General features: G+C 45.5%; 1 protein-coding gene across 3 annotated transcripts in view; it reads left to right on the plus strand.

The window, feature by feature from the left end:
* Positions 1 to 25970, plus strand: part of SMG6 (SMG6 nonsense mediated mRNA decay factor) — a gene marked incomplete at its 5' end in the record, with an annotated part of 228524 nt that overhangs the window by 101445 nt on the left and 101109 nt on the right. For all 3 annotated transcript variants that reach the window (XM_084802741.1, XM_084802742.1, XM_084802743.1), the window contains 3 exons: positions 1769 to 1885; positions 3835 to 4003; positions 16033 to 16234. In XM_084802741.1, coding sequence (XP_084658867.1) covers positions 1769 to 1885; positions 3835 to 4003; positions 16033 to 16234 — 488 coding nt within the window. The remainder of the gene's footprint in view (positions 1 to 1768; positions 1886 to 3834; positions 4004 to 16032; positions 16235 to 25970) is intronic.

Consider the following 25970-nt stretch of genomic DNA (forward strand, 5'->3'; position numbering starts at 1 on the left):
CTCTGGAAGAGTAGTCAGTGCTCTCAACCTCTGAGCCATCTCTAGAGCCCTAAAGCCAGAATTCAAGAGTGAGAGGCAAGGGTGCAGGTATTAGGACCCAGATTTATGTTTTTAGTGGGGGAAAAGAAAAGCTAACACTGATCAAGTACATTAGGTGATAAGCATTGTATTCTATAAAAGTAATTCATTCAGCAAAAATAGGTTAATGTGTTTTTATCTCATGTGTGCTGTCTCAGGATGAGGAATATAGAGGGCCTAGGCCTGGAAGCAAAGTTGGTGATCTGAGAAGATAAGTTTAAATCTGTTGTTGATTGTGCTCCTGCTGATAAAATAAGGTTTTGATATTATAGTTTTAAATTATCAGTAGTTAACTAAAGCAGAGACTCTCGAGCTCCATCCCATTTTGTCCAGTATGAGGTAGTGGGGTTCACGGAAGTGACTTTATACAGGCGGGGAGGAATCATCTGTCATCAGGGGCACAGCCAGCCTGTGGGGAATTGCTTACACCCATGCTCATGCTGGCAACGCTAATCGTGGCGGGTCACTGAAAATAAAAGAGGGTGGAGTGGGGAGGTACATATTGATCTAAATGCATTCTTATATGAAATTACCAAAGAATAAATAATGTTCTTCAAAGACACAAAAGGGGCTGGAGTCACAGCACCTACACGGAGGCTCACAGTTGGCTAGAACTCTCAGAGGATCCCATGTCCTCTCTGGCCTCCCCAGGCACAGGGTAGTGATGGACACGGTCTACATATTTACATGTAATCAAAGTGCTTATGCACATAAAATAAAAATTTTTAAATATTTAAAACAATGAAAATTTAAAATAAAAGGTGAAAATAGGAGGGGAACTTGTGAAGTACAAGGGGCTTGGCTGGTTGGGGGCAAGAGAAGGGTGCAGAGTGAATATACTCCAACTATGTTGTTTATATGTGTGAGATTATCTGTGATTTAAAATATTTTTAAAAATAAATACACATGCTACAGCTGAGCACCTTTTCCATTATCTAACCCAGCAGCGTATGGTGGCGCACGCCTTTAATCCCAGAACTTGGGAGGCAGAGGCAGGTGGATCTCTGTGAGTTCGAGGCCAACCTGGTCTTCAAAGAGAGTCTAGGACAGCCAAGGCTACACAGAGAAACCCTGTCTCCGGAAAAAAAACAAAAAACCTTGAGCATTCTGAAAATGAAGGTATCTTTGCAGTACTGCCTTCTTAAACACTCTTTATTTGTTAAAAATTTCTCATACTGTGTACTCAAAAGGAGCCTAAAATTGATTTGTGCTGATTTTTTAAAAAAATAAATATTTTTTAAATTTTATGTATATGAGTGCTCTGTCTGCATGTACACCTGCATGCCAGAAGAGGGCATCAGATCCCAGTATAGATGGTTATGAGCCACCATGTGGTTGTTGGGTATTGAACTCAGGACCTTTGGAAGAGCAGAGCCATCTCTCCAGCCCCAATTTGTAAAGATTTTTTTTAAGTCCATGTAACAAGTGATACATGTTTTTTATTAAAAATAATAATTTTAAGAGACTTATATAGGGGACTTTTGTGATATTATCGCAGTTATCTGTGTGCATGGCCTGCTAGTAAGTGCTCCGAATATAACACAAGGCCATTTGGATCTACTTCAGGAGAGCTCACTACCACCACCTCTAATTTTAGAGGGAGAAAACAGAGCTTAGCCGTGTGGTCAGGGAGGCCCTTCCTAGCACTTGGCCCCTGGAGTGTGATGGAGCTTCCTTTGCTTCTTTGTAGACTGCTTCTCAGAGGAGTGTCGCTCTGTAATCCAGGAACAAGCTGCATCCCTGGGCTTGGCTATGTTTTCTCTACTGGTGCAGCGCTGCACACGCTTACTTAAGGACTCGGCTAAAGGTAAGCAGGAGGGCCCCTGGCCATAGCCCTGGCCAGATGAATCTCAGAGTGCTGGTGCTCAGTCCTCTTCCTGTTCTCTGGCCTTCTTCCTCCCAGCTTGTCCTTCTTTCTGTTGTTCCAACTAGTCCATCTGTGTCTGTAGTCTGGTGGCCCATCAGGCCCTCTGCCCTTTGTGGCTCAGTTCCTTCTCTTTTCTTCTTTGGTAGTTAGGAATTTCATTCTGCCTGTGGGCTATTCTGTGGGATCCTTTGTTTGTTTGCTTGTTGGCTTGGTCTCTCTCTCTCACTGTGAAGTCTTTGTTGGCCTGGAACGCTATATGTAGACCAGGTTGGCTTGGAACGCAACAGAAGATCTGCCTGCCTCTGCTTCCGCTGTGCTGCAATTAAAGGCATGAGCCATCATACCTGGCTTTTCATGTGCTCCCTTATCTTTACAAAGCCCTGAAGAGGGACTGGATGGCTCAGTGGTTAAGAGCTCTGTCAGCTCTTTCAGACGACCTGGATTTGATTCCCAGCACCTACATGTTAGCTAACAGCCACCTGTAACTCCAGTCTCAGGAGCTCTGATGCCCTCTCTTGGCTTCTGAGGACATCAGGAATGCACGTGGTGCGCGCGCGCGCACACACACACACACACACACACACACACACACACACGGTAATAATAAAATTTAAATGAATAATACAAAGCACTTTTATATATGCTTCTTCTAGACTCCCAGGTAGTTAATATTTTACCACGTCCCATTCATGCTTATTGTTTTTGTTTTGAACCATTTGATCTTACATTGCAAGTGTGGTGACCATTTGAATCTAAATACTTGACTTCGTATTTCCTTACAGTAAGAACCATATCTTAGCAGTTAACAGAATCTGGGGGCTGAGGATGTAGTTCAGTGGTAGAGTTATTTGCCTGGCATTTATGAGCCCTAGGTTATATCCCTAGAAAAACAATAAACAAATAAGAACAATGACCAAAACCAGGGCGTCAGGGCTACAGGACTGGCTTGGTGCCTAAGAGCACATACTCCTCTTGCAGAGAACCCGAGTTCTGTTTTTCCACACTCACACTGGGCAACTCACAACCCCCTGTAACTCCAGCTCCAGGGCATCCAAATGTCCTTCTGGCTTCTAAGGGCACCTGCACTCATGTGTGGATACCCACATATAGATACACACAAGTACACAGAATTAAAAATAAAATCAATTTTTAAAACAAAATTAGAAAATCAATGTTCATATAGTACTATTATTGAGTACTATTATAGGCCTTATTCAATTTTATGAATTTTCCTGGTAATGATCTTTGTTGAGAAAGAAGTGTGTAAACTCACTCTGTGGCCCACTCTGACTCCAAACTCAAAATTCCTCCTGGCTCAGCCTCCTGAATACTGAAATTACAGCCATGTGCTGCCATGCTCAGCTCTGATAATGTTCTTTGTGCTGCAGGGTGGGGGTGGGGTGGGACTGGGGTTCTGCCCTAGGTTCTAATCCAGGATCACACATTGTATGTAGTCTCCTTCAGTCTATCTCTCTTTGTCCTTCATAACCTTCATATTATTGAAGTATAAACCATTTACTTTGTATAATGTTCTGCAATTTGGGTTTTTCTGATGTTTCCTTTTATTACGTTCTGGTTTTGCAGTTGTGACAGGAACTTTGATGCCGTGTTGGCCCTATGCTAAAGGGGCTCTAACAGTGTGAGTGGAGGCCAGAGTGGAGCCTTGTACTGCACCCTAAGGTGTCTCCAGGTGAAGCCAGTCACTGGTTCCCTCTTTGTCCTACTTTCAGGGTCCCCAAAGGTGCTGGTGCATGTCCTCACGTTTGGGCCCAGCTCTCCTACGAGCTCAGTCTCCCTATGTTAAGAAGTTTGCTGCTGTCCCAGCACTCCAGGCTTCACTGAAGGGCCACAGTGCACATAGGCCCAGTTCTCATGCTTTGCCTCTGCAGCTCAGCTGGCCTCTCCTGAGGACCAAGAGGACCAAGATGACATCAAGGTATCTTCCTTCGTCCCGGACCTGAAGGAGCTGCTCCCCAGTGTGAAAGTCTGGTCAGACTGGATGCTTGGCTACCCAGACACCTGGAATCCTCCACCCACATCTTTGGATCTGCCCTTGCAGTAAGTTGGCTTGCCTGTTCCTTCCAGTGGTTCAGTGTCCTACCCCAACGTACACACACACACACACACACACACACCACACACACACACACACACACACCACACACACACACCACACACACACACACACACACACACCATACACACACACACACACCACACACACACACACACGCGCGCACACGCGCACACACACACACACACACACACACACACACACACACACACCACACACACACACACACGCACACACACACACAGTCCCTAGTCATTGTCTGCTTCTTTCTGGAAGGAAGCTTCCTTATTTCTTCCTTATTTGAATCCTGATTTTTTCCCATTCCCTTACCTAACACTTTCCTTGTCTCTAATGTTTTAGGTAATTTTAGCCTGTTGTCTAGTCCTTCCCTCTCCTTCCCTTGAACTCTGCTCTTTTCTCTTGCTCCGCAGGCTCTGTCTGCTTCTCTGTCCTTGTTCTTACTGCCCCATCCGCCCTTCATACTGCTCATGCAGCTTTGCAGCCAGCTCTGCGGTGGGGATATATTTTGATGCATGTGTGAAACGTATTTCTTTCTCTCCTTTTTAGTTTTTCTTTGTGAACTGATCTCACTTCAGTGTATGTTACCTTCTGTATTAAGTGTTTTTCACTTTCTCTTGTGGCGTTTAATGTGTGCTAGGGCATGAGTGGATCCATCCCTCTCTGCCTTCTTTCTCTGTTCACTCATTCCCTGTCTGCTTACCTTTCCCTCGTGCAGTCTCTGTGCAGTGTCTCTAGGGTTATCTATTGGGGCGAGGTGTATTGGTCTGACGATATGTAATTTTGCAAAACTGGTCTGTATGGATCTGTGTATTCATAGGGTAGGGTTTTTTGGGTTTTTTTTTTTTTTTTTTGAGTTTTGTTGTTTCAAAATAGTAGTAAAACATATAATGGAATTTGCCATTGTAACAATTTCTGTAATTACAATTCATTGACATAAATTACATCCAGAATTTTACACAACCAGGTGTGCTCTTTGTCTATGTCTGGATTTAGTCTACTAGCCCTGCCGTTCAGGGTGCCATTTGCCCTTGTGTGTCTATGGATCTGTGTGTCTTTGTGTCTGTCTGCACCAAGTATGAAGTTCTGTGTGTTTTTACTTCTTTGTGGTTGACTGTTGAGGAGCAATTCAATATGCCAGTGTGTGTCTATATGTGACTGTCTGTCTGTGTCTGTGTGTATCCGTCTCTGGCTATATGTGTTATATACATATGATATGCTTCTGTCTGGGCCTGTGCCCACTTGCATCTGTGCTTTCTGTGTTCTTAGGTCTGTGTTTGGATTCATCCATACGTTCATTCCCTTAGGGGTCTGTCTGTTCCAGTGTCTGGATCTATGTCAGTGTCTTTTTCTTTTTTAGATGTATTTTTCATTCTTTTGCGCGCGCGCGTGTGTGTGTGTATGAATGTTTTGCTTGATACATACACACACACACACGTGCGCGCGCGCACGCGCGTCCACAGAGTTCGGGAGAGGGGATTGGATCCCCTAGAATTTGAATTATGGACAGCCGTGAGCTGCCATGTGGGGCACTGAGAATTGAACCTGGATCTTCTGTAAGAACAATAGGTGCTCTTAGCCACTAAACTATCGTCTTTCCAATACCTCAGTTGGTCTTGAAAGCCCATGCCTTTATCCAAACTTATACATTGATATAATGTATTTGTCAGTTTGATTGTCTTTGTGTGCTAATATGAATGTCTCTGTTAGAGAAAGATCCTTTGTCTGAGGGTCTGTCTGTGTCTTCCTGTCTGTCTCTGCTTGTTCCAGCTTGTTTCCATTTGCCTTTTTTTGTCTCCTTTTATTAGGTGTATATATGATTATATCAGGGCTCTACAAATCATCCCGCCACCCAAGAATGGTATACATTTTAAATGGTTTGAAAAAAATCACAAGAAAACTAATTTAAACTCATGAAAATTATATACAAGTCAGATTTCAGTGATGATGTATGCAAGCATAGCCATGGCTGTTTTTATATAACAGCAGCAAGTTGAGTGTTTGGCACAGGGACCATACAGCCCACAAAGCCTAAAATAGTGACTCCACGGCCCATTACAAAGAAGACTCTAATCTCTCATTCTTTTATTCTATGTTTTCACAGTAGTGTCTGCATGTAGGCATCATCTCTATTAGTACTCTCTCTCCCCCTCTTTCTCTTTTCCTTATTTTTCTCCACTTATCTCGTGATCTCTCTCCATGTCACTGATTTTTCTCTCTGATCCACCTACCGCTCAGCTTCTCCCTTTTCTCTTCCCATAGGTGTGTGCAGTGGAAGCTACTCTGGGGGATGTATAGTTGTGTGATTATGTGTTTTGGAACAAGCATTTGTACCTAGTACCTCATCATTCATGCCCAGGGCTCTTCTCTGGGAGAAGGAGACATTAGAGGGTAGAGTATGGACACCGTGGCAGCGGCGGCGGCTGGGGAATGAGGAGGGGGTTCTTTGGATCGGCTGCCAGGCATGTACATCTTCTGTGCTCACGGGTGACCCACAGAGGGAAGGCTGCAGAAGGCACTTCTGCTCAGTAGTCACTGAACTTTCTCTGTGGGTTGTGGAGTCTTGACGTTAGTCTACTTTTCCTTGTCCCTCAACCCAAGAGGCACCCCTGGACTGTTCCTCCTACTTCTTCTGGTTTCTCCCTAGCTCAGGCTTTGTGTTCTCAGTGTTCTCAGCATCAGACAGTTCACATGCTTCCTGTGAGCCTTCCTGGGTTTCCAAAATGTGTTCCAGACTGAAGTCTCTGGAGCAGGGTTGACCCTGAGTTGGGCAGCTGGAGCTACACAAAAGAACTAATAGACCTGCTGGCCAGGGCAGCTGTTTCCCAGCAGTGATCCCTGAAGAGCTAGCTTCTACAGCCTCAACTTTTTGGGCTATTAGTCTATAATGCAGACTAGGCAATTTGCAGTTTTTGCGGAAAAGTAACTAGGAAAAGGCACGGCTTCCTTAGTATCTGAGCCTGCTTCTGATGTGTAAAGGGCCACTGAGTAGTGTTTTCTTCTGTCATGGACAGGGAAGCAGACCATCTGTCCCTGGAGCTTGAGTCTTTCTGGGTCATGTCAGCCCACATGATCCCTTAGGTCCACCCATGTCCTGGGTCGTCAGGTTTGTTAATTCTTGGGCAGTCCTTCTCCCTTCATCCTTCTCTCCTTTCCTCCCTTTGGCTTTTGTTTGGCTTTTGAAGCTCAGTGCTTATGCAGGAGGTGCTGAGCTTGTTTTCCCTTTGGATGTTGGAGCAAATGGTCCCTTGCCGATTCTGTGTCCTGCTGCCCATCTCTGGATTAAGGGCTCAATCTGTAGGTAAACCCGTGGTCCAAGCTACAGCCATCTCCAGTAGAACTGGAGGGGATTGGTTCACATGAATCCTATTTGCTTCATTTATTCAGACTTCACAGAAAAAAAAAAATCTGACCCAACACTATGTTGAATGTGACTTCCCAGTACAGACATTTTTGCGACTATAGACATTCACTCCTGTGAATCTCGGCAGGAGAAATGTCGGTGTGGTCAGGAACTAGGTCCCCTTGTTCTTGTGCTCTCCCTCTTCCCCTCCCCTCCCCTCCCCTCCTGTTCTCTTCCCCTCCCCTCTTCTTCCCTCCCCTCCTCTCTTCTCCCTCCCCTTCCCCTCATCAGGATCAGCAGCTGACTGTCTCTGGAATGCAAGTTTAAGTGTCAAGCAGCAGTTGCTGTCCTTGGGCCTGACCCCAAGGCATGGTCATATAAGGACTAAGTTCAGCAGACCAGACCTGGTGTGACTAACACAGGGGGTAGTTCCGCCTTCCAGCCTTAAGACCTGAGCATTGCAAAGGTGGATTAAGAACTTTACTTTTTGCCAGTTGTGGTGGTGCACAGCGGTAGGATTTGCTGAAGGAGGCGGAGGCAAAAGGATCATGAGGCCAGCCTGGGCTACACCAGAATAACTTTTTTTCCTTTTTCTCTTTTCTAGTTTTTTCTATAACTAGCTACCTGCGTACTCCCAGTAAATACCATGCTTGAGATCGTTGACAAGCTTTGGTGACTCTGTCCCTTTCAAATTGTGTCTTGTGCTCATCCATCCACTCCATGGAGACCTTTTTCTTTCTCTTGTTTTCATTTGGTCTGTCTGGTATTCGACAGCTATAACCCAGGCTGACCTGGAACTCACTATGCAGTCTAGGCTGACTTCAGATTTGTGGCAGTCTTCCTGCCTCAGCCTTGAAATACTGGTATTACAGGTGTGAGTTACCAGACATGGCTTTTATGAAGTCATTTTTTGAGGCCATAGGCAGTGACATACCCTAGATAGTTCTGTAGAGGTCAGAACCATAACACCCCTGACATTGGAAAGTTCCTTTTTTAAAGATTTGGGAATGTTCTCCAGGGAGTAAAAAGGAAAAAATGGCTTCCACTTATATGCCTTCATTGGTCTCTGCCTGTATTTCTCTGTAAAAGACAGGTTTCCTGATCTTAAGATAAGGTGACCAGATAATCCATACTTCCTCTTGCATTTCCTCTAGGAAACCCACTCTAGATGACCCCTCTGACCTTTACTTCACTTTGTCCCCTTCGTTTGTTGCCTTCTCTCCTTGGATGGTTAGAAAGATTCATGGCACACAGGCCTCCGCTGTCTTGGGAATTCCAAAGCTCACCCTTAGTCGTCTTGGTCCTCTTCTTTCTACTCCTCCTCGGTAGGCCCACAGGGAGCACTTAGAACGATGGCCGCAGAACCTCATCGTTCCTGAGGAGCTCATAAAGGAAGGCGTGCAGAGCCACTTGTTCTCCACAGCAGCATTTAGTAGATCTGGAGTCAGCATGTAGGTGAGGAGACTTAACTTGGATCTGTTAAAAGGTGTGATAGAATGGCTTCATGTCCCAGGAGAGTTTTTAGGCCGAAGCATTGTAGTGGGCTGTGGCAGGTGGCTTCCCTGTCCACTATAAAAGGTAGTAGAGAGGGTTTTGGTGACTTTAGAACAGACTTCAGTGTTTGGAGGGACCACCTACTTGACCTGTTCGCTAGCACAGTTTCTTAGCTCTACTACACCAAGTCTCTTTTGAGGCAGGAAAGGCAGGCAAGCTACTTTCAACTTCACCAAATGACCACGAGGAAAGGTATTAATGTCAGCCGGGGAAGAGAAGCTGAGCAGCAGTCTTCCATGAACCTAGACATAGGAACTCCTTGTATCCCAGGACCTTGGGCAGAGCCAGGGCAGTGGGACAACCTACCTCATTTCACAGTTTCTGCTGAAGCCAAATCTTCCCTCATCTTGATCTCTAGTTCTCAGTAAGTGAAAGAGTCAGGGGACTTTGAGAACATCCAAACCTAGCCCAGCTGTGGCAGTTGGTTTATTGCTTTCAGCTGGTACTTGAACCCAGGTCCTGGTCTTGGAGGCTTTCCCAGGTTTAATCCCCAGAGCTTTCTCTGCAGCTGTATGACACTGTGCTGACCCCGAATGAGGATAGGAAAATAGAACCAGTGCCAAGCCAGAGTCTCTTTTTCATTTGGAGTCTGGCTGTCTGCCCATGACCAGGGTTACATAATGGGAAACATAGCTGGGGCTCTGGAGAGCCCGCGTTTCACCAGGCTGCCCAGACCTTCGCATTCTGATGCTATATATCTTCCTAATTGTAGCTTGGATGCATTTATCACACTGTTGGATTGGAGTACTGTTTTTAAAAAAAAATCTAGAAATTCCTGGACTTGCTGCTTTTCCATTGCTTGTCCTATACAGTCTGCATAGCATACTTGAAAAAACTCCGAGGGAGCTCTCTGTGGCTCCCTCATCAGAGAGAAAAGGGGCGTGTCCTCAGGGAGCTCACATATGCTGGCCTTGTAGATGAGATAGAAATTCTTGAGCTAAAGAAGCAGCTAGTTCTCGCACCCTCACAGGCCACTGTGAATGAGAACTAATCCCAAGTCTAACCGGCAGCCTTTCAAGGACACGTAGTAAGTCTTCCCAATGAGCATTTTAGGAGGTCACTAAGTAACAGCCCATCAGCACTTCCCTGAAGGAAGTGCTGGTGACTGTGGGAAGCCCCTTTGCTACCCTGGCTCCCCACCCAGTCTCCCTGGCTCCAGTTTGAGGCGTCAGCACTGCAGCCTGGCACCAAGGGGTTCCTCTTCCTCCAAGAGCTGAGTGTGGGGCACACATGATCTCTCCCATGGCAGGAGCCTCTGTCTTTTTCCCCATTCCTCCCACAGGACTCCTTGTGAGAGGAAGGGGTGTTGGGCTAAGGCTTTAGTCTGACCCTAGCAGGGTACAGCAGATGACCCCAGGGAGAGACTTTCCAGCACTGGGCTAAGGTTATTTGGGTCCAGTGTACGCTAAACTGAGAAGACGTGTTGGAGTGGTTACAGCTAAAAGTTTGGAGAGGCAGGAACCGTGAGAATCCGCACCAGGGAGGCCGCCAAGGGCTCTGCTCAGGCCATGGAGATGTCAGAATCCCCTAGGGGCCGCTTTTTCCCAAACCCAGTGCTGATGGGTTTAACACACCACAGCGATGTTACAGAGGCTATACATCCGAGCATGACGAACTGAAATCAAATAAGGCGATGACCTGGATAAAGTTTGGGGAGATGACATAGGAGAGACACTTTGGTACTTGAAAATCCTACCATGAGATTGCAGTGACCTGCTACTGACTGGAGGGTTCTAGCTTCACTGCCTGGAAACATGGCGAAGCTATGTCCTTGCTCTAGTACAGCTTCGGAATCTGCTCTGCTGGTCTAGGTGGAGCTGGTTTAGGGCAGAGTGCTTTCTCAGAGGCCCAGCTCACTGGCTTTTCTATGGACTAGGATTGTTAAAGGGAGAGTCTTCAACCAGATCTTATGTTCTCATGGAGCGTAGTACCGTGCCGCTTGTCTTACCTCCTAGAATAGTGATCTCTTTGTATCATGGCAGCATCTAAAAACACAAGCTTTGTGGTTGCTGTGTCTCTGAGAGGGGTGCATCTCCACCCTGTCACAGAGCTTACTGCAGTTTCTAGCACTGAGGTTCCAGAACCATATACTCATCCCGCTGCAAACAGGCTTTTGACTGAACTTACTAACATTTTAAGCCTGGTTGTTGTTGTTTTGGTTTTTTGATTCAGGGTTTCTCTGTGTAGCCTTGGCTGTCCTGGACTCACTCTGTAGACGAGGCTGGCCTGGAACTCACAGTGATCCACCTGCCTCTGCCTCCTGAGTGCTAGAGGGTACACCACTGTGCCAAGCTCAAAGATTATTCTTTTAACACCATTAGACTTGTTAGGTTTTGTTCCATTTCTGCTACCACCTGCTCATACCCTGCCATTTTTCTGCAGGGAAGTGCCGAGTGTGCCGGGGCGACCAGGGGCTGCCGTTGTCTGTGACCAGTGAGTTGGGCTCCCAGAGGGAAAAACATGTTTTAGAAGGAATGATGCCAATCTTGAAGCGTGCGCTTGACAGGTTTCCGTCTCTCCCAGGGAGTCTGTGCCGAGCCGGTCTTCAGCTCCTGCGCACTTACTTTTTTGTACCACCTTGGCCATTTCCAGATCTCTTCACCCCAGCAACCCAAAACCCAACTTGTTTCCCATCTGTCCTGCTTCTCTGATCTTCCACAGCTCTGAAACACAATGCAGGGCTTCTTCTCACTCAACTCTTTCCGGGTTTGTTCTGCAGCTGTGAGTTTGAATGTTAGTGTTTAAACAAGCTGGTATTACACAGGAAATGGCCACCTCCACAGGCCCCTGCAGGCTTGTAACATGGGGTCATTGTACTTGATATTAATCACCAGTCAGCCTATTCCCCAGTAAAAGTATGAAGAAGTGTGTGAGTGCTTAGTCTTCCCCCGTCTTTCCAGAAAGACAGACTGAGCTCTGGTCAGACCATTCCAACCTGCCGTTGCCTTGCCTTAGTTTTGTCTGCTGCCGCTCTGGCAGCAGTCCTCTCCAACTCTGCCCCTGGCAGAGAGCAGACCTGGCTCTTCCTGAGTTTCCGGCAAGGAGACGATGGCTGTGGTACACCATGCCTCGTGTGTTCCACGCCTTAGTCCTGCAGGGCACACAGCTGTGTAGCATCACCTGCGAGAGAACTCGAGAACTTTAGAAACACAGAAAACTGTGGGCCCACCTGACAGGAAAGCTGCTCAGCTCCCAGGACCAAAGAGCCTTCTAATGCTATTTGCAGAGCTTACCTCAGCCTGAAGGGTTAATCTGATTCCCCAAGTCAATATCCTCGAAACAAGCAGCCAGGAGTGTGTGTTGGTTCATTTCTGTGAAATGTGTTTCCCCAGTCACCTGGGCTGGCCTGGGCTGCATTGTATCGGCCAGCAGCTGCACTGCACTCAAACTGACAGCTACATTAAACCTTGGAATTCTGAGGCAATAAAAAGTAAATTAACTCTTATTTTTTTCCCTTGCTGGTGGAGTAAGTGCATGCATGTCTGTGGTGAACCTTGGTACTGAGTGCACACCTCTAACTAGTTGTTTCTGGTCTGTCCCAGGCTAGGCTCTGGCATTCAGACTGAAGCCAGGGCTCTGCTTCCCTGGTGTGTGGTACGGTCTGTGAGGTTGGGCCAGCGGATCACCTTGCAACTGCTGATATCTCTGAGCACTAATGGCACCCCAGCTGCTGAGGGACTCCCTTGCCACCATTCTGGGAACCACAAATGGGTTTATTGAACACAATTTTGTATTCTCTATTCTCTAGCTGATTTGTATCTGCTTGGTCTGAGTGTACCCTAACTTTAGTGAGATTTTGTGGGCTCTGGTACATCCCCCAAAATACAAATTGCAACAAAAGAAGCCAGAAGGAGCCAGGATCACTGAGGCCATGAAGCCAGCCTGGACTACAGAGAGGGACTCTCGCACCCAGCTGCCAACCCTCCGGCCCACCTGTAACCCTCCAGTCTCCTTCTCAGGAAAAAGCTAGATAGGAATCGGTGATGAGGGCTTGACTGAACCCCACAGGATTCTCAAGCTCGTCATAGCCAGAAGATTTTGATTTTGTGCTCTTCCACCAACCTTGATTCTTTGCGGTCCAAGGGCTGCTCTGAGGTGAAGGTTAGATGACACTTCCTATTGGGATAAGGAAGAAACACGGGAAAATATTGAAGATGTCCCCTTCTGCTTAGGAAGCTGTGCACTCATGGAACTGACTCCTGGAGCTGACTAGCCTAGTGGCACAGCTGCAGTGAGCATTCAGAAACTACACTATCCTCTTGCAGACATTAGCTTTTGAGTTCAGGCAGCTCACCGTGGTTTTTGGAGACCCTTTCCCACATCCTTGTCATAGGTTGGCCCGTGGGTACCAACAAGATCAGGCTGAACTGACTGCAGGACTGACTTTTCATTGAAGCATTTTTGTATATCCCCTTGATTCTGATCAGTCTAGCTTGACCCTTGGACTGCTTTTATTTATATTTCTGACTTGGGAACTCAGGGCACTTCCTATGTCTTTTGGCACCAGCTGCTGTCTTATAAAATCAACAGGGTAAGAACTCTCTCATCCACCTTATCACTGCAGTGTGTCATAAGGTTTGGCACAAGGTGGGTGGTAATGGGCAAAAGATAGGCGTGGGCAGGGTCCCTCGTGGTGGCCGCAGCCTCTGGGAGGAGGCAGTCTGGTTTATCTGAGCCTTAGGGGACAGGAGAGCATGGTAATGAGAACCACATGGTACCACATATTTCTTCTTCTTGGATCCAAGATGGTAAGGGTGGGAGGATGAGAGGGATGTGGGGCCTCCCACTGAGGAAACTGTGGGTGATTTTCTGCCGCCTCTCACTGGCTGGGGATATTGCTGCCCACACCCCCATCCTTGACTATGTCCTCAAGCAGCCTTGACCTGTGTAGCACCAACCAGGGCCTCCAAGCCAAGAATTCAGATGGGAGACTTTTCACCTTCTTCCTTCTCACTGGCGTTTTTCCTGTTTATTTTCTAAATTGCTGCTCTGCAGCCGAGCAGTGCCTGTTGGCCAAAGCTCACCAAGCTGTGGGATCAGACTCAGGCAGTGGGCTCAAGTGGCCAGCAGGGCACTGGGGGAGGAAGCAGGGGACTGGAAGAGCCTCCCTGTGTGTCTCCCATGGGCAGCGCTAACCTCAGAGGCAGCCCTGAGCAGCCCTATCACATCCGGTGCTTGTCTCTGCAGCCGGACCGGAGGATAAACTATCAGAGCTGTGGGGCAGTGCATCATTCCTCTTATTATTTTCTTCTCTGCAGATGGGGTCGTGGAAAGTTCAGTTCCTTTTAACCCTCAAAGTTCTGTTTATTCTACAGCTGGTAGCCTGAGTGCCGCGTTTCCCATTACATCACAGAGGAGCCCAGGCAGATTTCTGCACAGAAACGTGTTGCAACTGTTTATTTTTTTCCATATTTAAACATTTCTGACAGCCAAACTCAGCTGAGCCAAAAGATGGAGCTTTGTGAATGAGTCTGCTTGTTGGTGTCCGTGCAGAGGGGCTTAGAGAGCTCTCATCCCTCTGGTGATTCTCCCAAACGTGCTCTTTTTCCTAGGCAGGGCCTGGGAAGTGAGTTACTTCTGCAGTACACGTGTGTTGATTATGTGCCTTTATGTGATTAATGGGACTGTGTTCCGCCTGGCTCCCAGGACGCTCTTGAAAACAAGATGTTTCATTTCATTGCTTTTTCCTAGTGTAGTGATTACAGTAAATAAACCAGCTCAGCCTCCTTCCACCTGGAGCCGGTGAGGGAGTCCCCATGCCTCCCCTTAGTCCACATTCTCCCTAGCACCCCCTTCAGTGACAGTTGCTGGTTGCCTTCTTTCCTGTCATCCCGGGATGGGATGGGATGGGGTGGGGTGAGGCGGTGTGGGGTGGGGTTCGGTGGGGAATGAATGGCTTAGGTCTAATACCTCTCCCTGCCAGGGAGGCCACGACTCCTGGGAGATTTCAGAGGGACTCTTAGAACTTCTTGGCATAGTGCTTCTTCATATTCCATCCTTCCTGTGGAGTGTGGTTTTGTTTGTTTGTTTTTATTATTATAACTCTCCTAACATCTCATACCTTAGCATCTATCTAGAGGACACCTCCTAGTCCAGGCTCCTGGCTTAGAGGCTTTTTGGAGGAGAAAGTCAAGTCTGTGAACTTGGCAGGCATTGTGTCCAACTACAATTTGAGGTTTACCTAGACAGGCAAAGTTTGGGGGATGTTTAGCACGCCCCAAACAAGAATCTGAGCCATAGAGCCAATTCTACCTTGGAGTTTTAATCAGAGAGAGAAAGGTTTTGTTTTTTTAATGTTTTTTCTCAGGTTCAGTCAGAACCTGGTAATGTGGGACCACGGTGACCAATCATCCTGGTTTGTGTCGGACTAGGGGACTTAAGGGAATTGAAAACTTTAGTGCTAAAACTGGGACAGTCCCCAGGATTGTTAGTCATCTTGTGTCTAATGTGCAAGTAAGAGAAGGGAAAAGGCATGGGATAGCCAAGATAGCATTGAGGTGAGCATGCGGCTTTCCCTTCCTGGGCAGATAGATCTTGGCAGGACACGCAGGGGGATTTTCTTGGATGTGTATTCATTTCACTGCTTACATATAGAGAATACATGTATAAAGCGTTTCTAGGAGGGAAACCTGTGTGGCTACACAGCGTGCCTGCTCCCTGTGTGCCTGTGGCTGAAGGAAAGAGGAGACGGCCCAGTTTCTGTCTGTGTGGCATACACTTGACTATGCAGGAGCAGGGACTTCTGGAAACTGCCTCAGGCACTGGGTACCTAGAATGTTTGAGTAAGTGTCTCACCACACTGCCTGGAAAGGGGACAGGGCCTGCATTAGGCAACTGATGCTCAAAATTCTTTTTTCTCCTCTCTGGTTAGGATTAAAAAGCCCCTAATCAATTTCAGCTTTACACAGAGCAATACGCACACCTCAGATGGTTGCCATGGGCACAGCTTCGTATTGCGTTTTTGAGAGTATGTCTGGGCAGCTGCTGGCCAGCCTTGCAGCTTTTGTTGCAAGTGCCTTTCTGTCCTCAAAGCACTCAGAACACGTTCACGATCTCCTCTTTAGAGCCACTCTTCTTGTCTCATCTTGTTTCTCACAGGGTTGCTGTGGATGTATGGGCAACACTGGCTGATTTCTGTAACATACTGACGGCAGTGAATCAGTCTGAGGTGCCACTGTACAAGGACCCAGATGATGACCTCACCCTCCTCACCCTGGAAGAGGACCGGCTTCTCTCTGGCTTTGTCCCCTTGCTGGCTGCCCCCCAGGACCCCTGCTACGTGGAGAAAACCTCGGATAAGGTCAGCTGCAGGCCACACATCCCTCCCCGTTTACCCATTCTCTTAATTCTCCAGACTTTTTTTATTCTTGGGAAGTTTTCTGTGCAAACGGAACATGATTAAGTCATTGAGAAGGGTGTTAAGGGAAAATATCGACCTTTTAGCCGCTGACATCCAGTTCTGTGTCCTGAAAAAAATCTCTCTTGACTTCCTCTGGAGTGTGTGTGTGTGTGTGCGCGCGCGCGTGTACGTGTGTGTGTGGGGGGGGGAGGGAGAGACAGAGAGAGAAGGAGAGAGAGAGAGAGAGAGAGAGAGAGAGAGAGAGAGAGCGAGAGCGAGCACTCCTGGCATGTTGTATATACGATCATTTCCTCACTTGTTTAAATAGTGCAGCTTGTGTTGGCAGTGCTCTCACTCAGCTCCAAATGGTTTGCATCATGCTTAAAGCACCCTCCTTCCTTCCCTCTCCCTCCTTCCCCAGCCACAGAACTCTGCTCTAGGAAAACAGCCAGGGCTTTTTCCCTTCTCTAAGGAGGAGAGTGATAAATAGGTGACTAGAGAGAAGCAGACACCATGTGTTAGCTTACAAAAAAAGCTTTTAGGAATATGAAGCATTCTCCGCTGCCTGGTTTCTATTTTCCTTCCTCTAAGGACTGTTTTAACCTGACTTTTTTCTTGTCTGTTTATAGAAAACAAAGGCCATTCCCTGTTGCCCTGGTGGGGATGGTGTAGCTTCTAATTTAACAGTTGGGTCTTGAGCCAGTGGAGAGTAGGGCAGTCTGGGCTGCTCCACAGCAGTCATGGGGAGTTAGCAGCATCTCCTGTGCTAAGGCACTTGTGCCTGATGCTTCACAGAATGCGTGACTTCACACGCCCTAAGGGACCGGCCTTTGGGGAGTACTCTATGAATGACTTCTCAGGAGGAAGTCTTTTTTTTTTTTTTTGGATGAATTTTTATTTTTAGGTTTTGGATTTTTGTGAAAGGGTTTCACATATAGCCCAGGCTGGCCTCAAAGTGGATGTGTAGCAGAGACTGGCCTTAAACTAATGGTCCTCCTGTCTCAATCTCCCAAATGCTGAGATAAGACACGTATCACCACAGGAAGGAGGAAGAAGTCTTCTGATCAAGATGAAGTACATAAAAGTCAGTAAATTGACTTCCAGGATTGTGGACTTCAGAATGGAGTACTTAACCTAGCATGCTCAAAGCCTTGAGTTCAAGGGCTGGAGAGATGGCTCAGTGGTTAAGGCGCTGGCTGCTCTTCCAGAAGATGTGGGTTCAATTCCTAGCTCCCACATGGCAGCCAGCTACCAACTGTCTGTAACTCTACTTCCAGGGGATCTGACATCCTCACATAGAAATATGTACAGGCAAAATACCACTTCATGCACACGCGCGCACACACACAATTTTAATGTCTTGAGTTCAATTTCCCATACCAGGGTAGAAAGTAAAAACTGAATTCTAAACATGACCTGTAACTATTTAATTATTTTTGATTCAGGGTCTCACCATATAGCCCTGGCTGGCATAGAATCCAAAGAGATCCTTTTGCCTCTGTCTTTTGAGTGCTAGGATTAAAGACGTGTGTCACCATACCAGGCCTATGAGAGGTTTTATTCATATGCTGCCTAAGTGACTATGTTTATTTGTTAATATAATTTAAACATGCATGGTTAAAAAAAAAAAAGCAGTGAAATGGAGAGATGGCTCAGAGGATAAGAGCACTGGCTGCTCTTCCAAAGGTCCTGAGTTCAATTCACAGCAACCACGTGATGGCTCACAACCATCTATAATGAGATCTGGCGCCCTCTTCTGGCCTGCAGGTGTACATGCAGACAAAATGCTGTATACATAATAAATAAATCTTTACAAAAATAAAAGTAAAGCAGAAGGACTGAGGATGCTTCCCAAGCACACAACCCTAGGTGTGATCCTCAGCACTAAGAAAATAAATACAGAGCAAAAAACTAAAACCGTGGTGTCATGTATGCACTATTGTCTCTTTTCACATATTTTAATGTATTCTTAAGTGAAAATTGTCATATGTTCTGGGAACCAAATATGGAATGATTTTTTAAAATGATTTCTTAGTATTTTTTAAGTGCCAAGATTTTGTGGGGGAGGGGTTGGTTTTGTTTTGTTTTGTTTTGTTTCAACGCAGAGTTTCTCTGTGTCTCTGCGTATCCTTGGCTTTCCTGGACTCGCTTTGTAGACTAGGCTGGCCTCAAACTCTCAGAGATCTGCCTGCCTTTGACTCCCTGAGTGCTGGGATTACTGGCCTGCTACCATGCCCATGCTGAGTTTTCTTTACTCAGTCTTTGTTTTATCAACCCAAGAGAGGTGGAACCTGATTTTTTTATTATTATTATTATAAACAGTGAATTTATGCCTTATAGCAAAATTAGGGCATGTATTTATTTCCTATAGTTAAATTTCTTTTTAAGTGGAGAGAGGTTCTAGGCATGGGCCTAACCGAAGTCAATACTCAACTGCCCAGCAGCAACCATTGTAACCCCTTGGTGACTTGAGCAGTGGAGGCCGGAGTAGTAAGGAGTTCAAGGTCATCCTCAGCTGTATGTTAGTTCAAGGTGACGTGTGGACAACAGGAGACCTTGCCTCAAAAAAGAAAGCAAGTAAGCCCTGGGGGCGTAGTTTAAAGGTTAAAAACTTACCTAGATTGTGCAAGGGCCCAGGGTTCAATCCTTAGCACCGAAAATAAGAAAAATACTAAATAAAAATAAAAACTAGAGGCTAAAAAGTGGGTCAGTGGCTAAGAACACTTGCTCCTCTTCCAGAAGACCTGGGTTTGAGTCTTAGCACCCGTGTGGTTGCACACAGTCATCACTAACTCTGGTTCTATGGGATTCATTGCCGTCTCAGCAGATCATGCTAATTTTACTTCCAAACATTATGATAACTTTTCTTCTTGAAGTAAAAAGCCAGAAGTTTAATAATGGGCTCCCTTTCTGATCCGACAGTGCCTTCCCCTGCTAACTCTCCAACCTCAGCTCCTACTGCCCTCTTGGTCCTCACTGAGCTCTCTGGTCACGTTGCATATCGGTCGTCCTTGCTGTTCCTCAAACTGACCAAGCATGCATGCTTTGGGGTCTCTGCAATTACTCCTAGCCTAATCTGGAAATGCTCTGAACCAGATGGGTGATCACTTCCTTGTGGTTGTCACCTTGCTGGAGCTGTCTTCCCTGTCTAAAAATGTTACCTTTTTCCCTTGACTTACATGGCAGGGCAAAATCAATCATCTATCACATGTTAGGCCGTGAACTAGAGTCTTCTGTCTAGTATTTCCTCTCAATACACTTATCTAAGCATTTATAAAAGAGGGGACTAAAGGATGATGCTAAACTCAGCATAGGTCATCTCCATGGCTAACCCAGAAGATATGTATGAACATGTCAGAAAGAATCTTTAGGGACTCCTGGCCTTTTAAGCAATCTGACAGGCATTTTCTCGAGCCTCTAGTGGCTATTACTAAGAAATATGAAATATCTCAAGAACTCATTGCAACATTAGTGACTTCATTAATAGTAGAGATTGGTCAACAGAAGCTCATTGAGCATGTAACTCCCCACACAGTGCAGGGTCTCCAAACACATACAGCAAACATGCCAGTCTGGGAAACCATCTGTGGTGTATATAGATGCTCAGTACCACGTACAGTTACTGAACCCTGTAAGACACGAGGAGCCCAGTGGGTTTTCTTGAGATGGTGAATGCATTGCCTTATGAGCACTGATTTGATATCAACATTCCCAGGCAAGTCCTATGGAACTCTAGGGTTGGTTTGGTTTGGTTTTTGAGTTGTGAGTTGTAAATGAAAATACAATTGTGGGAAGGAGCGTGTCTCAGTGGTGAGTAATACTCGGCACTCTTGCAGAGGACCTGGGGTCAGATCCCAATGGTAGCTCATAACTGTCCATGGCTCCAGATCCTTAGTTCCTGGAGAGCTGGTGCCTTCTGTGTGTGTCAGGCACACAGGTAGTGCACATACATACTTCCAAGTAGGACACTCAGACATATAAAATAAGTAAATAAAAATGAATGCTTTTCATTCAAACAAGCAGGACACATCACTGAATGACTTAGATCCTTTATATTATGAAATTTGTTACAGGGATAGCCTTTGTAAACTTTTCAGTCTGGCTTCACTCTTGATCTTCTTTAGATTTATTTTGTGTGTGTGTGTGTGTGTGTGTGTGTGTGTATGTGTGTGTGTGTGTGTGTGTGGATGACATCAGTGTGTAAGTGACCATGAAGGCCAGAAAGCGATCCCTGGGGGTTGCAGTCATAGGCAGTTGTTAGCTGCCGGGACATGAGTACTGGAAACCAAACTTAGGTACTCTTAACTACTGAGCCGTCTCTCCAGCCCAACCCTTGACTTTTTCAGTGTTCTGAACATCTTGAAGGATTAATATTCTGTATGTAATAAAGAAGCCATAGTAGAAAGCTCAGGTATAAGCAAGCACGGTGACTCACTACATGTTCCAAGTCAGCCAGGAGAAGGCAGAGGGGAAGATAGCAGTGAAGCAGGGCGGGACCTGTCCAGAGCCAACCACCAGGGAAGAAAGGAACGTGACCTCGCTGAGCGGCTGGTAGGCACCTAGATTCAGAGGTTAGATAGCTAAGCTCTGCAAACCAAAGTGAAGTGCCTAGTAAATAACTGAACAGTCAGAGGTTAAGGGCACTGGCTGCTCTTCCAGAGGTCCTGAGTTCAATTCCCAGCAACCACACGGTAGCCCACAACCATCTATAATGTCATCTGATGCCCTCTTCTGGCCTGCAGGCCCACATGCAGGCAGTGTACTGATATGTAATAAATAAATAAATCTTTAAAAAACAAAAACAGAAACCAGATCAGCAAAAACAGATTTCAAAACAAAACAACAAAAACCACCAAAAACCTCTAATGTATACTAGGATTTACCTCAAAATTAATTGGGTGAGTGGAGGTAGGTAAGCATATAAATGGCTAAGATTAACAACTCAAGTGACAGCACATGCTGGCAAGCATGTGGAGAAAGGGGAACACTCCTCCATTGCTGGTGGGGGTGCAAACCTGTAGGCTTTGAACTTTTTAAGACCTACTTTATTTGGGGTTCTTTAATGTTTACACCTCCCTTCCAACCCACCTACCCTAGATAGGAGAGAAAAGAGGTTAATGGGAACAGGAGAAGTAGACCTTCTTAGACTCTGTTCCTTGGAATTATTCCATTGGCATAGTCGGCAGGATTCCAGCAGACCCATTAAACAGCACACCAGCAACTCAGCAAAGGCGACTGCAACCGCAGCCACCGGATTCCGGAACCTCAAAGTGTTCACTGAAGCTGTTCTCTCCAGGAGCATCTCTAAGGAGAGAGAGAGAGAGAGAGAGAGAGAGAGAGAGTATACACATACATACATACATACATACATACATACATACATACATACATACATATACACACACACACACACACACACACACATATATATATATATATATATCCATGCTCTCAGAGGCCATCCTAGGATCTTTATCACTGGGCAAAGACCATGCCCCCACAAGAGACGGTTCCCTTTCCAGTGGACAAGTATCACCTGTTCTCTCACAAGTCTCTTTTCGGTGAAAAAAACATTGCCTACCCTTACACAGGTCTGTTTCATATTCACTTGGGATCAGAAAAAAAAAACAAAAAAACATGTTTACATCTACTATACAAACTTGTACACCACTTTGGAAATATATCTGGTGCTGTCTCAGAACACTTGGAATAGTGCCAAAAGTTGCCCCATGGTACAAAAAAGACATTTGCTCAACTGTGTTCATAGCAGCCTTATTCATAATAGCCAGAATCTGGAAACAACCTAGATGTCCCTGAACTGAAAAACTGCTAAAGAAACAGTGGTACATTTACACAATGGAATACCACTCAACTATTAAAAACAAGGAAATCTTGAAATTTGCAGGCAAATGGGTGAAACTAGAAAATATCATCCTGAGTGAGGTAACCCAGGCCCAGAAAGACACACATGGTATAAGCTCACTTATAAGTGGATATTAGCCAAACATAGATGCCCTTTGAGATCCACTCAGCAGGGCATTTGGGCAGATGTCAGGACTGGCAGCTGGACTCTGGGCAGAAGCTGAGAGTTGTATGGAAGGACCCAGAGGGGTCAGGAGCTCCACATGGAGGCCATCAAGGCCAGCGGATCTGGGGGGGGGGGCGGGGCACAAACTGAAGCACCAACCAAGGACAATGCATGCAGACAATCTAGACCCTGTTCAGATGTAGCCGCTGGACAGCTCATTCTCCACTTGAGGGGAGGGCGGAGTGGGGGCTGCCCCTGACATGAACTCTGGTGCCTGAGATTTGATATCTTCCCCTTGGCAGGGCCCCTTTGTTGGCACACAGAGGAAAGAGATGCAGGCTATCCTGATGAGACCTGATAGGCTGTGGTCAGCTGGTGGTCGAGGAGCCCCCCACACCCCAGTCAGAGGTTTAGGGGAAAGGAAAAGGGCAGAAGAAAGGGGGAGGGTGGGAACAGCAAGATACAAGGGAGGGGATAACAACTGGGATGTAATGTGAATAAATTATAACAAAAAAATTTTTTTTTTTTTTTTTTTGGTTTTTTGAGACAGGGTTTCCCTGTGTAGCCTTGACTGTCCTAGACTCTCTTTATAGACCAGGCTGGCCTCGAACTCACAGTGATCCACCTGACTCTGCCTCCCGAGTCCTGGGATTAAAGGCGAGCGCCACTACCGCCCGGGCAACAAAATATTTTTTAAGAATATAAATGGGAAAAAATATAAACGGGATGGGGAAGCTAAATGTTGGTTCTTGTTGAATCTGAATAATAGATATGTTGAATCCATTACAACATTCTACTTTCTTATGTATATAAATTTTTTATTCAAAGTTTTCAAAAGAATAACAATTTTTCTCTTTAGTTGTTTACTCATGCTTTTGTTTGCTGGTGGGGTAGGAACCCAGGATCTTAAACACAGTAGGTGACGAGTGCTTGAGTGTTGGCAGTAGCCCTCCACGCACATGCTCATGCCTCATAAGGTGCAGGGGGAGCTAGTTAGGGGACACCTGTTGGGTCGGCTCTCTCCTTCCATCATTTAGGTCCTAGGAATTGAACTAAAGTTGTCAGCTTTGTGTGGCAAGTACGTTTACCTGCCAAGCCATCTTGAAGGCAAATAAAAACACAGTTGTGTCTCTCTACCACGTTGTATTGTTTAAGTTACAGTGCAAGTCATGAAGCCATAGCATTGATAGTAACTGTTTTCCGTCATTGATCGTGTTCCAGGCAATGTGGTAATAAGTTTTTCACATGCATCTTCTCACCAAAATCCCAGCAGCTGTGTAAGTAGTACCTGGTGGGAAGCAATGAGAAGGGCAATATTAGAGAAAGATACATGTTGTCGTATGACTATAGAAAGCTTAATAGAAGTCAGTATAGCCTGCTGGCAAGGCGGAGACAGGAACAGCGGCTGAGCCCAGGACTTCAAAGCTTTGGGAACGTAGTGAGACCACACTAAACCATACCAAAACAAACAATGCTTAATTATCTCCTATAACATAAATGCATGCGGTTATATAGTTTATACCACATGTCATGAAGTGTTGTGTAGTCCCTTAGTCGTTTATATTTAGGAAGTTACTGACTGTTTTATCAATGATGTCATATCAGGCAACATTGTATATGTGTGTACACACACACACACAAATGTTTCTTCATTAATTTTACAGGGATAAACTTGTGAGTAGAATTCCTAGACCATAAGGGTTGTGCCAAATTTTAGGACTTTTCTTATATAAGACCAGTTGTAGAATATAAGAGTATCTGCTTTCTAACCTCCTTACAATGCTGAATAATTTAGCTTTTTCTAACTTTTCCTGAGACGGACAAAAATGTCTTCCGCCCCCCACATGCTGAAGACAGGTCACTGTACTCAGCACCTTCAGTTGGCCTTGTGTAGCTGTTTTGTTTTTATGTTGAGTGAAATGAGAATTTGGAGAGCTGTTGGAGGAAGAGATGCAGCATCTTTCTCTGTACAGGTGGGAGAGCCCTTGCCTGGCATGCAGATCCTAGGTTTGATTCCCAGGAACACATAAAGCCAGGCATGGCGGTCTGAGCTTGTAATCCCAGGTAGAGTCAGCAGGGTCAGAGTTCATTGTCATCCTCAGCTACAGTTTAAGGCTGGCTCTGTCTCAAAAAAAAAAAAGAAATGTTTCAGGGTAGAGAGATGGCTTAGTAGTTAAGAGCACTGGTTTCTCTTCCAGAGGACCTGGGTTCAATTCCCGTACCCACATGGCAGCACACAACATCTTTAACTCTGATATCCTCTCTGGTCTCCTTGGGCACTGCATGCAGTTGGTGGACAGACATTTATGCAAGTAATGCACGCATCAGCTATAGGTATCTGCAGAAAAATTAAAACAGCCAATTTTTAGAAACAAACTATTATATATATGTTTCCTTCTCTGTTTTACCTGTATGATGCAGAGTCTTTGTTCTGAGTGTAAACATATATTTTGTTTTGTAAAGTCCTCTGGTTATAGGAAGGAAACATTATAAACCCAGATTTATTTGTTTGTTTGTTAATGCATGCCTTTTCTCACTGTAGATGAGGAACTTTTCATTATCCATTTCACAAATGGCTTTCTGACCTTCACTGACCTCCACTGACCTCTCTTTTTATGTTTTACTTATTTTGCATGGGAGGTGCACATGCGACAGTGTAGGTGTGGAAGTCAGGAGGCATTTAATAGGAATCTGTTCTATCCTGTCACCACGTGGGTCCTGAGACTCGAACGCAAGTCAGTCTGGTTTGGTGGAAGGTAGCTTTACCCCCTGAGGTGCCTTGCTGGCCGTAACAATCTTACTGTATGTCTCTCTATATGCCTTATTTTTTCCCCTCTTATTTTGTGCTCTCCTACCGCTTTATGAATCCTTTGTAATTTTATGAATTATTATCACCTTGATCTACTCCAGTATTTTCAGATTGTATCAGTTGTTGTTTAATATATAAGTCTAATTCCTCAGATGCAAGATTCTATTCTTTTGGCGTTTCTTAAAGATTTATTTATTCTGTGTGAATTAATGTTTTGCCTGCGTGTATGTTTATGTGCCTGCTGCCCATGGAGGTCAGAAGAGGACATTAGATACCTTAGAACGACAGATGATTGTCAGCACCTTGTGGGTTCTAGGAACCAAACCTAGGTTCTTTGTGAGAGCAACAAGAGTCCTTAACCTCTGAGCCATATCTCCAGCCGTGGGGACAATGTTTTTATGTTTGTGTCTTTGGTGAGTCTAGTGTCTAAGTATTCTTTTTAGTTCTGGGCTAGTAATTCTCACACTTTAGCATCCTTTGAAACCATGTTGATAGCTTGTTAAAACACCAGTTTCTGAGCTTCACACGAGTGTTCCTCAATGTAGAGAAGAGAGACTGAAATTGTATTTCTAACACATTCTTAGGCCACGCTAGTGTTGAGGGTTCCACATATTGAGAACAGCTGTTTTTAGGGACTTAATACCTGATAAAACTGTAGCTACAAGGTGAAGCTTTTGGTAAGACTAAAGGATCCATGGATATTTGGAAAACTAACAGGAAGATTATGAGTAGTAGTTACCAATTCTGGCTTTAGCTTTTGAATGCAGAAATATCACCTGAGAGCTCACACACCACACCTCTTCTTGCCAGGTAGCTTTCTGAGCTCAAGGGGAAAAAAAATAAAAAATCTCCTTAGATTG

This window comes from Acomys minous (assembly GCF_964271855.1).
Source record: "Acomys minous genome assembly, chromosome: 12".
In the NCBI taxonomy this organism is placed as follows: domain Eukaryota; kingdom Metazoa; phylum Chordata; class Mammalia; order Rodentia; family Muridae; genus Acomys; species Acomys minous.